Source organism: Kwoniella botswanensis, chromosome 1, assembly GCF_036426115.1.
Source record: "Kwoniella botswanensis chromosome 1, complete sequence".
Taxonomy (NCBI): domain Eukaryota; kingdom Fungi; phylum Basidiomycota; class Tremellomycetes; order Tremellales; family Cryptococcaceae; genus Kwoniella; species Kwoniella botswanensis.
The window spans coordinates 10,167,096-10,179,610 of record NC_088599.1 but is presented as its reverse complement, the minus strand read 5'-3'; the positions used below and the strand labels follow the sequence as shown (position 1 = coordinate 10,179,610).

Below are 12,515 nucleotides of genomic sequence, written 5' to 3'. Positions count from 1 at the left end.
TGTGCTGCTTGAGAAAGATGGGTTTTGTTCAATGAGACATGTTGGATGGTCACAGAGCGGTTGAAGATCCAACTTTTCAACTACTCGATAGACTCTAGCATTCTTCCCTTCTTCTCGTCTGCACACACCTCCACTTGACACCCGAGTCGCGGAGATTGAATCACATATCCGTGAAAGAGGATAGTACTTTACCACGTGTCTATGACCCGACTGGTACTAGTAGACCAGAGATTAGCGATCCGTGCGTACGTTCTCTCTCTTTGTCTTGGTCACCTCACACCTTACTCTTTCTTCTTCACCCTCCATTCGCATCTCACCCACCTTCTTCCTCATCTAGATCCCACATATATTCACTCTCTCTTACTCATGACGCACTTCAATCAGATCAACCACTGCATGAGCGTCAGCTTATAACACCAATCAATCAGACGACATATAACCCTACCACCCACACCCTATAACCCTTCTTCCCATTCGACTATCGGGATAGACTTATCATTCCAACCTATCATTACATCTCTCAATGAACGACGAGGCAGATAAAACTCAATCTCAATCTCAATCTGAACGCAATCTCAATCTCGGATCGACATCTAATCGTAACGACCCATTATCATCATCAAGTCACTTGTCAACTGTCAATAACGAAGCAACCACAAATCCTCGTGCGACACGAGGAAAGCAGAGAAGACAATCAGACATCATTCCACAATCACAACCTTCGACCGAAGCTATAACCACTCGTCGATCGGCCAGATTTTCTATAGGTGATAACACAGTTCCCGCATCTTCCCTGGATCTCCCTGGCCCCGCAAGTACAGGTGGCAAGGGAAAGAAACGAGTTCATATAGAAGAAACACCCCAAGCAGGAAGTAGCAAGAAGAAGTAAGTACATTATCTCCTGTTCATCTTCCGGTGTAGCCTGCTGTCTGCGTTGCTCCTCAATCGCCCCTCGGTAACTACTATCATATCTCCCCTCCAAATCTTGTTCAACACAATCAAAGGAGGTCGTCTGAGTCGAATTTTTGTCAACCTGCTGCTTCATGACAAATATGTTCCAAGGTCACACTACATGACGCTGACTTTTGTTGATGGACGATTAGATCTCGTGCTTCACCGCCTCACGCATCTGTCCCTTCTGAAACTTCTCCCACCGATAGGAAAGGAAAGAAACGAGCTCCACGATCACCTTCGCCTCCTGCATCCAACCATAATCCATCAATCACCGAAGCGGGCATCAATCGCACCAAGAGAGCATCTATCACTTCTACTGGCAGTGGAAGATACGATCTAAGGCATAAGTCCGAGGAGGAAATTCAACCTACCACCCCCGCTGCAAGCTCCAAAGGCAAGGGTAAGGCAAAAGCTGTTGTGAAAGGAAAAGTAAAGGAAAAGAAAGCAGCTTACAAGATGCCTAAGAAAGCGAAGTAAGTGGTCTTTGGTTTTTGTTGGTAGCAACCGCTGATATAATGGTAATGCATAGCCCAAAGCAGAAGCGCTCAACTCTCGGATCATCCAGTGATAGAATCAAGAAAGGAGATACCTGTAAGTCACTCCTGAAATACGATTCTAGAAATTTGCTCTGACCCTCCCTTAGCTGCCAGACACCTCGTCGACGATCACATGGATGATGATGACTCGCTTTGGATGGATGAACCCAGCGGATCTGGCCGCGATATTCTAGACGATGAGGATGATGACGATGAGCACATGGAACGATCAGAACATGACGATGATGAAGAGGAGGAGGAGGATGATGATGACGAAGATGGTGAAGGGGATGCGGGTAATCGCGGAGGAGGTCCAGGTGGAACTGCCTATGATCGACTCGCTCGACTTGCCAGTGATACCGGTCTCCACCTTGATGAAGCGACTGCTGCTGCTATCTTCGGAGGTGGATTCCGTGCATTTGGAGGTATGATGTCAGGTCTTTCCAACCGGTTCAAACAATTGAAGACCAACCTTCAATCCAAGAATGTTGCTACACGACTAGCCGCTCTGAGAGAATGTAGTGAACTTCTTTTGGTCAGTAACGAAGATACCCTTGGTGGTGCATTTTCCCCTACATCCTTCGCCACCGAGTTCATCGCCATACTCAATGGTAAACCCAACATCAACGAAGATCAAGATAGCGGCGATGAGAATCAGGGGTTAGACGAGATGGATGAAGATGCTCAACTTGCTGCTGCGTTAGCAATGAGTTCAGGAGGCATGATGCCATCAGGAGATCAAGATGATATGGAATGTCAACTTCTTGCCTGTAGATGTCTCGCTCATCTGATAGAAGCTCTCCCCGGTTCCGGTCATACCCTGGTTCATCTGGGCGCTGTTCCCGTTCTCTGCTCCAAGTTGGCTGAAATCACCTATATAGAACTGGCCGAACAAACGTTAAGTGTGAGTACAGGTCGATCTGCTTTTCAACCCACATCGCTGACGATTGTGTTGCCTACCAGACCCTCGAGAAGATCTCCGCGGAGTACCCAGCAGCTATCGTGCGAGAAGGCGGCCTCGGTGCCCTACTCAATTACCTACCCTTCTTCTCGACTAATGTTCAGCGAACTGCGGTGACTGCAGCTGCAAACTGCTGCCGTAACATCTCGAGCGAACACTACGCCCAGATCAAGGAAGTCTTCCCTACTCTCCGAGATACCCTCAGCTCAGGTGATCAACGACTTGTCGAACAAGCTACTCTCGCTGTAGTCAGAACCATAGAATCTTATCGACATAACGCTGAACACCTCGAAGGCCTCCTTGAAGTTCCTACTATCACCGCGATCAATGCTCTTCTCATGCCTTCTGGAGGATCACCACTTGTATCCCCATCAACTTACACTCATCTCCTCAAAGCCTTGACTACGTCAGCTCGAGGATCCGCCAAGGTTTCTCTCGCTTTCCTCGAAGCTGGCATGACCAGCACTATCTACCAGATACTTACTGGTGTTCTCCCTCCAGCCCATGACGAGGATGAACAAGGTGGATCATCAGGTGGACAAGGTCTTGCCGGTGGAATAGCCGATATGGCCGTTCTTCAGAATCTCGCTCATCGTCCTAAAGATCAAGTCGAAGAAGCCCTTGGTCTGATATGCGAATTACTCCCACCTACACCACGAGAAGGTGTTTTCGACCCTAAAGGATATACCGAGAAAAACCTCGCCAGAGTCAAGAAGGGGAGGAAAGCAGATAGATCCGACCGACCGGGTGCTCCTAGGCGTAGTAGCCGAGTTGCAGAAGCTGCATCTGGTACTTCATCTGGTCCTCCTACACCATCTGGCGGCAACGCACCACTCCCCGCCGACGCTGTCACACCAACTGCTGTTGCTTCATCTTCAGCGTCATCTCGAGAAGCTGCCATGCTCAAAGCACTGAAAGAGGCAAATGCTCAGATGGAGCAAAGATTCGAATTACTTCAATCCAACCCGGAGATCATTGGCAAATTCATCAAAGCAGTTGTACCAGTTCTTGTCGATGTCTACGCTGCTTCAGTCGTGTTCAGAGTAAGAGCCAAAGTGTTGAGTGGTCTGGTCAAGGCTATCGCTTTTGCCAATGCAGAGCAGCTGAAGAGTACTTTGAGAGTAAGTCAAATTGATATTGAAATGTCAACACTGTTGCTAATTTCTCGTCCTAGTTCGTTCCCATGGCGAGCTTCCTCTGTGCGATCATATCATCGAAGGACAATCCCACCTTCGTTCAGCATGCTTTGCAATTAGTCGAACTTCTTGCTACCAAGATACCAGAAGTCTATCAAGCCTCTTTTCTCCGAGAGGGTGTGGTTTTCGAGATCGATGCTCTTGCAGAACAGGAAATGGCAAAGGAAAAGGCTGCCAAGGAAGCCGCACTTGTTAAGACTGAACCTGAAGAAAACGAAGAAACAGCTGCGGGACCATCCATGAGCACACCGACCAATGCACCTGCCATTCCCGAGGATCTGAAACCGCTTCTCTCCTTGGCTAGCATCCCAGGCGGTATCCCGCTTCTCGGTGAGATTCCCAGTGGACCATCTACACCTAAACGATCATCGAGCTCGTACCTCGATCCCAGCGATGCCAACATCGTACGAGCTCGTATGCTTCAAGCCAAAAAGGTCTTTGATGTCGGTGGAGATCATCACCAAGCAGCTTCTCAAGTTCTCGATGAGATCAATGCGATGGTACAGAAACTACGTCGAGCTGAAGCAAATGAAGCTGAATTGCGGGATACTCTCCGAGATATCGCTTCTAGATTCTCCAATGTCGATCAAGCTCTATCAAGTTTCGAATTACTCAAAAGTGGTCTAGTTGATGGTTTACTTGAATTCGTGGACATCGATGGAGAAGTCTCTTCTTCAGATCGACGATTGATGTTATTCGAAGTCTTCTCCGATACATCCTTATCCAATCCTTCACCTCTTACCATGCTTGTCAAACGATTGCACGAAAGTCTTGGACGACTCGAAAATTTCGATGTGGAAATCGCATTCGGCGGTGGTACCGACGCATCCAGACCTTCTGCATCAAGTTTGAGTCGAACCATGCGTATCAGACTTCAAGCCGAGGAAGGTGAAGATATTCCCAAGCAGGTTTCTACCCTTAGCGTGACCATACAAGCTATTGCATCTATGCAAGCGCTCAACGATTACCTTAGACCCCGAGTAGCAGATGGGAATTATGGTTCAGGTTTATCACGAATGTTTGCCGCCTACGCTGCAGGTATGCCAGCAGGTGGAGGAAACCCTACTTCCCGACTCCTCTCTGCGCTTGCTGGAGGCGGAGGACCTTTGAGTCGACTTGGAGATACCTCAATGGCTACTGCAGGTAGTTCGGCAGCAGCTACCGCGTCCACTAGTACAGAGAACAAAGCGGAACCGTCGACCGAGAGAAATAAAGCTGAAGAAGCTGATAAAGCCGAACCATCATCTAAACCACAAAGAAGGAGAAGCGCAAGGCTTAGTGCTCAAGAGACTGGTGAAAGCTCCAACTCAGTATCAGCTCCTGCTGCCGCTGAGCCCTTCACACCTGCACCGGCCGCTGCTGCATCAATCTCCGCTAGTGGACCGTCAATCTTCCCTCATATGCCGATGGATATGGATTTCGATGAGGATGATTACTCGGAAGAGGATGAGTATGGTCATGAGGTGAGTTGAGGATGACTCATGATACTTTCTAAGTGTATGCTAACTCGATACTTGTTATTAGGTGTTCGAGGAGGAAATGGGAGAGGAATTAGCTAGGCCGACAGAAAGCGTTGTTAACATGTCCGTTGCCGCTGGTGCGTGCTTTGACCTGCCAAGGCCTTACGTACTAAGCTGATGTAACTGAAAGATGGTTCCCGAGTCGAGGCCAAGACACCTGAAGGCACACGGATTGCTACTCCTCAACAGAACCCATCAGCTGCAACTGCGACGTCAGGCCCTGACCCATCAGCTAGCGGAGCTGCTACCCCTCGTGGATCATCATACGCAGGAGCTGTCAAGACTGCCCCTACTGACTGGCATCTGGAATTCAACATCAACGGGAATAAGCTGTCTCTGGACGATACTCTGTACGGTGCGGTTCACAGGAATCAGGACTCTATATCTGGTGGTGGCTCTGCCGGATACGGTGGAATTTACAATATGCCAGTGACGATCAAATTCAGAAAAGTTGAGGGTCCCGCTAAATCTGGTGAGCTCCCATTACATAGTTGCATCTCACTGAATGTAAGCTGATAATAATGCTCAGATGTACCTGTCGAAGCGCCTTCTCCTGCTTCCGTCACCAGTTCTTTCCCCGCTGGTCTCGAGCCTGGAACTCCCACATCCAAGATCCTCAGATTACTCAGAGTCGTACATAACCTCTCAGTCGACGGTAAAGATGCTTTCCGACTTTCGGACAACGCACTAGATGAAAACCTGTTTGTCAACAACAAGTTGACTGCTAAATTGACTAGACAATTGGAAGAGACCATGATCATCGCTAGGTAGGTCTGCTTATGTCCTCTGCCGCAAATAAGGGGAATTTTAGGGTGCTGATTTGTCCGTTTTGATGGTTAGTGACTGTCTTCCTGAATGGGCTGTCGAGCTTCCCAAGCACTTTTCGTTCCTCTTCCCTTTCGATACTCGATACAACTTCCTCCAATCCACTTCCTTCGGCTATGGTCGATTAATCTCCCGATCTCAGCAAGGTGGCAATTCCCGAAACGGCAGACGCGACGATGTATCCCACTTGGCTCGTCTGGTCAGACAGAAAGTACGGATATCAAGGTCACAATTGTTAGAATCGTGCTCCAAAGTATTAGAGATCTATGGAACGTCCACGGGTATATTAGAAATTGAATACTTCGATGAGATCGGTACGGGTTTAGGACCAACTTTGGAATTTTATTCTTTAGCTAGTAAAGAATTTGCGAGAAGGGCATTAGGAATTTGGAGAGATGAGGATGAGACGAAAGAGGGTAATTACGTGTTCCATCCTAAAGGTTTGTTCCCTTCACCACTCAATGAGAGTTCAAGTGGTTCAGAGTAAGTCTGCTGTTCTGTACTATAACATCATCATACCAGATCAGAATGAAAGCTGATGTGTGACGTCAGATCCAGATTATCATGGTTCAAGACTTTAGGGTTGTTCGCTGGAAGAGCTTTGCTCGACACGAGGATCATCGATATCAACCTGAATAGAGTGTTCTTAAAGTTGATCCTTGGACAGCCGGTCAAGAAGACCATTGCGACGCTAAAGGTGAGTTACCAGCAAATTCCTTAGTAGACATACGACACTGCGGTTTTCAGCTGACCTTTATGCCATCTAGGCTGTCGATACTGGTCTTGCAAGATCTTTGGAGAGACTGCAAGCTTACTCATACGCTAGAAAGGAGATCGAAGCCCTCAAACTGGTCAGTTTGTATGCTAATCTTGGGATAGCTTATGCAGGAAAACTGATGTTTACATTCCTTCAGCCCGCTTCAACTAGACGCACCAAGCTTGCCGCTCTTACAGTAGGAGGAGCGAAGTTGGCCGACTTATCTCTTGATTTCACGTTACCAGGGTACAACATCGAGCTCAAACCTGGTGGATCTCATATCGATGTGGACGATTCCAATTTGGACGAATACCTTGAGAGAGTGTTGGAGATGACTTTAGGTAGTGGGGTCGAAAAACAGGTCAAAGCTTTCCAAGAAGGGTTCTCAATGGTTTTCTCTATAAGAGATATGAGGATCTTTTCACCTGAAGAGTTGGGATTGTTGTTTGGTAATGCCGAAGAAGATTGGTCAAGAGAGAGTGAGTCTCATTTGCACTATCAAATATCTGGTGCAACTGCACATGATAGAATACTGATGTGTGATTTGACTGGTAGCACTCGAACAATCCCTCAAAGCTGATCATGGATATAACCTCGATTCTCGAGCTGTCCAGAATTTGCTGGAAGTCATGGTGGGATATGACAAAGAACAACGAAGACAGTTCTTACAGTTGTAAGTTGCACCCCTCATTCATTCGATGATTTAGTCCGAGTTCAGCTAACAGACGATTTGTAGTATCACCGGTGCACCTAAACTTCCTATTGGAGGATTTAAAGGTCTCACCCCACCTTTCACGGTCGTTAGGAAACCTCACGAGCCACCTTTTAAAGCTGATGATTATCTACCTAGTGTGATGACATGTGCTCAGGTATGTTTTATTTTTTTGATTTTCTACCGCATGTAGGATAATTGGCTGACGAGATGTTCTTGATCGTTTTGTAGTATTTGAAAATGCCTGATTACTCGACAAAAGAGATTCTCGCTGCTCAGATTGAAAGAGCTATGAAAGATGGTGGAGGATCTTTCCATCTTTCTTAGGTTGCGTCATTGCCTCATTTCAAAGCGTCTGACTAGCATTCTCCGTTTCTGTTTTTGTTTTGTTACTTATACAAACGATTATACCGTTATTCAATTTATATAGACCATGTTTTTGTTTTGTAGTATATATACGTCTGTTTTATCCCTACATGTTTTATATCATTATCCACCACCCACCAACCTGTCCCCTCCATTACCTCATAAGTCGATTGATCGGCCGTTCCGCATGTATCTAGATTTTACCATGACACTCCATACCGACAATCGGATTGCCCAGAAATACGCACTGCAGTACATGCGAAGAGATACAGGTGGTTGTCTGATCTGATCTGAGTGGGGATTGTGCACGTGGCCAGGTCCCGGTCCGGTATTAAGCGCGATCTCTTGGTAAAGGGTATCCACCTGACCAGGATGAGATCCACCTGAGATCCACCTATTAACCCTTTGTGCATCGTAGACAACATCCCAACCAACCTATAGCCAAGGAAAAGATAGTCAATCATCATTATACTTATCATCTGGTCTTATCGATAACAGATCGTAGCAGCCTAGCTCACCTCGCACAGAGAAGAGAATGTGAAAGATGCCTTTCCAACAAGGACCAAGGAAAGCTGAGAAGGACGATAAAGGAAATCCAGTCTATCCATGTTTATGGATTGGTGAGTTGTGGATGAGATCCACCTTCACCCATCCAACCTATGCCAATCTGTCAGAAGGTCATGGACATGTCGAGTGGGAATGAATTGTAAGCTGATGAGTATGAGTGGATGATAGGATGTAAGAAATCTTTTGGGACTGCTGGACATGTAAGTCGTTCAACTTGTTTAGTAGTGATCAGCATGAGATGGATCATTGTTCTATGGATCCACTTCAAACCATGTGTCTGTTCTCGTACATCACATCATCATGACTTGTCTGGTGCTGATGTCGATTCGATTGATACTCCGTCACAGGTTCGAAGACATGAGAAGACTCATGTAGGAATCACACCCTATGCATGTCCACACTGCGATAAGAGTTTCAACAGGAGTGATGTACGTGCCAAGCACGTATCGACTATGCATCCCGAGAAAGAGGGACAGAGTGGATCGTCATCGTCGGGTATGGTCGATGGTGATGATGAGCCTCCAAAGTAAGTTCACGTCCTACATCCCGTCACTATGCAATTTCGAGACAATATTGACAGTGTGTTTTCGCTGGTATAGTAAGATAAGGAGAACATCTATGGACGAAGATACTTCTACTCAGCGCGGTGAAAATGCGGAATTTCATCATGACCATCATCATGAAAGGCGATATTCAACTTCGTCCGATCACAGAAGACCATCTATAACATCTATCAACGAGACTTCCAATCCTACACCCAACCCTTCATATCCATTCGCATCTATCTCACCATTATCCCATACGGTTCCTATCCAAGTGGCCATACCAGCAAGTACACCTCACCAAAAACAATCAAGTATAAATGTCAGTTCGATCGACCAATTATGGAACACTTTCAACGGCCCTACTCCTCCTTCTGCAAGTGGTCAATCAACTGGCTTGACGCCAATGACAAACCCTAGTCCAAGTGTGTTGATGTCCGGGTCTGGTCCAGCAGGGATGTCAATGATGCCTCCTCCACCTCAGCAGACTACTGTCAATACCGGTACACCATTCAGTGTACCTTCAGTTGGATCCTCCAATTCCGGGTTTATAGATCCTGCTCAACTTAGTGTGGGCACCAGTGCGGGTCTAGGTGGTGATTTCGGTGCGGGTGAGTTTTATCCCTTCCATATTCCATATCCACCACAACCAGAATCTCATATGTCCATTTTATAAAGTGATCTCGGTCGATATACGCTGACTTGGTCTGCTCAGACCTATTTGGCCCTCCAATCGCACCTGACCAACCCCTCGACCCCTTCGATCCAAGTTGGGAATGGTTCGGTCAAGTATTCGGTTGGGGCTCAGACGAGAATATCGACTTGGATATAGGTCTTCAAAGTAGCATGTTCGACAAAGGTGGTGTCGGACCAATCAGCTCGACCGACTCATTGAGCGCAGCATGGTTGTTGTGTTCTACTCCCAGAGGAGGTAGTCCAGTGAATGGCGAGGATTCAACGAATCCACTTAACAAGGGGAAACCGGTCTTGGGGATGCCAGATCCATTTGGAAGGAAAGAAGATAATCCCTGGGTGAGTTAATCACAAGGAATAAAGTAAAGGTGAGACTGATGAAAGTTCATTCATTGATTAGCCGAGTATATTCAAACCTAAAGTACCTGATCGACCTTTGACTCTAGCTGGCGTCAAGGCCTCACCAAGACTGCATAAATGGAAACAAGGGTCCAATAGCGGCATGCCGCACAATGCGATTAACGAAACGTCAAGAAACGCAATGTTATCGTTAATTTACCTATCACATCAACCTACTTGGCTCATGCCTGATATAGATGATTTCCCAGATTCTGAAACTCTGTCTGACTTTGTCGATTTATATTTCGAAAATTTCCATCCACTCTTTCCTATCGTACATAGGCCGACGTTCTTCAAGGGTGATACGCCCGCTGTACTTTTGCTATCGGTCGCAGCTATAGGAGCGACATATGCGAATAAGGAGTTTGGGCCGTTGGCCGTGGCGCTTTGTGAGTTGGTGCGGAGGATGATAGCTTGGATGGTGAGTGAATGCTTCACGGAAGAATTTATGCTCGTGTGCTTCCATTCATAATGAATACCAATTTAATTTATCGCGTCTGTTACTTCAGAGAGGTAGTGATCAAAGGGCCAAATTCGATCGAAATACTCTTCTTGCCTTCCTCCTGCAAACAGCTCTGGGAATAGCATGTGGTTCAAGAGAGATGTACTATCATGCCGAGATCTTTCGATGTAGTATCGTTACTACCTGTAGGAGGTTACACTTACTTCGTGGGATCGGATCAGCCATGAACGACTTATACGCCAGAGAAGAATTTCCCACGGACGATCAGAGATATAAAGCTTATATGGAGGATGAGACGAAGAGGAGACTGGGATGGGGTGTCTATGTGAGTATCAATCTTTGAGCTGCTGGCCGACTCATCTACAGTCGAAGTGGCTGATTGAGTGATCGTCTGTATACAGTACCTCGATTCTCAGATGGTAGCTTTGTTACATATCCCAGCGGTATTTGCAGTGAACGAAGCTGGGATCCATCTACCGTGCGAAGATTCCCTGTGGGAAGCCCCCGATGCTGCGAGCTGGGCGGCACTGATCGCCAATGGAGAAGCTACCGACCCGTCCACCACTAGACCTAAATTCTTGAAAGTATTAGCTAAATCATTGGCGGGTGAGGATATAGGACTGAAAATGGATGATTTGGGTTGTGCGATTATATCTCTGACTGTCTGGAGGTGAGTCCCTCTAGTGACAATTTATGGATATCGAAGACCGACGTATGAGGCCTTTTGCATTATAGGATGCTACTTGATCAACAGATGTTGCAGAAAGCTCTTGGAGTGGGATTGACAGATAACGGGATGGACAAACCTTCTTACACCCATGAAGCTCATGTTTTAGATACGTAAATCTACCGATCAATCATCTCCAGACGTGTAGGACATATGCTGATATGGTGTTATATGATATAGCAAACCAGCCCATTTGCTCTTACGTCTAGCTCAAACCACCTACCTTTCCCCTTCACCTACGCATCTCCGTCTCACACCTGCAGCATTATACCATTCCGCCCATATACAATTCACCCGACCTGGTCTTATGGATAGGATACGGCATGTTTCGGGCAAATACGAGCCTGATATGACCACGAAAGGGTCTTTGGGGTGGTTGAAAGCGTGGATGAAGGATGGTAAAGAAGTTAGAAAAGTCTTGTGGCATGCGGGGGTACTGAACGCCTTATTAGCGGAATTTTCAAGGGGGTGAGTGAGATATCTAACATGAAATCCGATTTGAATTAATAATAATAATTGCGGTATTGCGTATTGTATGCTAGCTCCTTTGCCGAATTGTTCTGGACATTCGATTGTGCTTTGGTAGTTTGGGCTATAGCTAAATATGCGCCTCATCAAATAACGAATAATGGCTTGAAATCAGCTTTGTTCGCTGCTAATTGTGAGCTGGACTGTCGTCTCAACTCAGACTTGCTTCTAGATAAAAGATCCGTCCTGACAATCATTCTTGGTTCTGAAATCAATTAGGGTTCGATACGATCCCACCTAATTTATGGCTTTTACACGGCGGAGAGATGGTTTTCCCCTTCTTAGGTTCATCTGCCAATTGGACGGTCTCCAACCTCTTGGAATTGTTCATGAACAGATTGGAATCGATGAAATGGGGTTTAGCCGTTCAATATCGACTGGTATTGAATACTTTATTAGAAGCTGAAAAAGTAGGTAAAACTTTGGCTGTTGATGGTGGTAGACCCAATAAGAGGAATGGTGAAGGGGGGGATTATAACACGGACTCGGATGGGAAGTGAGAAAGTGATTGTACCGTACCATACGGGAGTATCGTTGTATAGAAGCATATCGATGAATGCGACAATCTATATATGATAATGCATCACTTCATGGGTATGTCGTCATGGGGTCGTGTCGGTTGTAACTAAATTTGGATCTACAGAATGAAAAATTAAGTATGATAAAATGGTGAAAATGTACAGGACAAGACAAGACAATCAAGATGCAACATAAAGAAACCACAGAGTACAAGTAAGTACAAAAAGGATGAGTATACCCTCTAGGTATA

General features: G+C 46.3%; 2 protein-coding genes across 2 annotated transcripts; both read left to right on the top strand.

Annotated features, from left to right (window-relative positions):
* Positions 1–523: 523 nt before the first annotated feature.
* On the top strand, positions 524–7,788 carry L199_003851 (uncharacterized protein; the record flags this gene model as incomplete). Its single annotated transcript, XM_064889579.1, has 16 exons — positions 524–885; positions 1,104–1,427; positions 1,484–1,545; positions 1,598–2,394; positions 2,454–3,572; positions 3,626–5,110; positions 5,172–5,244; positions 5,298–5,639; positions 5,697–5,934; positions 6,008–6,475; positions 6,545–6,689; positions 6,760–6,843; positions 6,907–7,228; positions 7,305–7,422; positions 7,486–7,618; positions 7,693–7,788. 16 exons carry the CDS (start codon positions 524–526, stop codon positions 7,786–7,788), a joined length of 6,168 nt encoding a protein of 2,055 aa, XP_064745651.1.
* Positions 7,789–8,371: 583 nt separating this feature from the next.
* Positions 8,372–12,246, top strand: L199_003850 (uncharacterized protein; the record flags this gene model as incomplete). Its single annotated transcript, XM_064889578.1, has 12 exons — positions 8,372–8,447; positions 8,563–8,594; positions 8,742–8,920; positions 8,994–9,547; positions 9,652–9,968; positions 10,030–10,449; positions 10,538–10,816; positions 10,893–11,161; positions 11,227–11,331; positions 11,399–11,686; positions 11,761–11,879; positions 11,966–12,246. The coding sequence occupies 12 exons, from the start codon at positions 8,372–8,374 to the stop codon at positions 12,244–12,246; spliced, it is 2,919 nt and encodes a 972-aa protein (XP_064745650.1).
* Between the last annotated feature and the right edge of the window lie 269 nt (positions 12,247–12,515).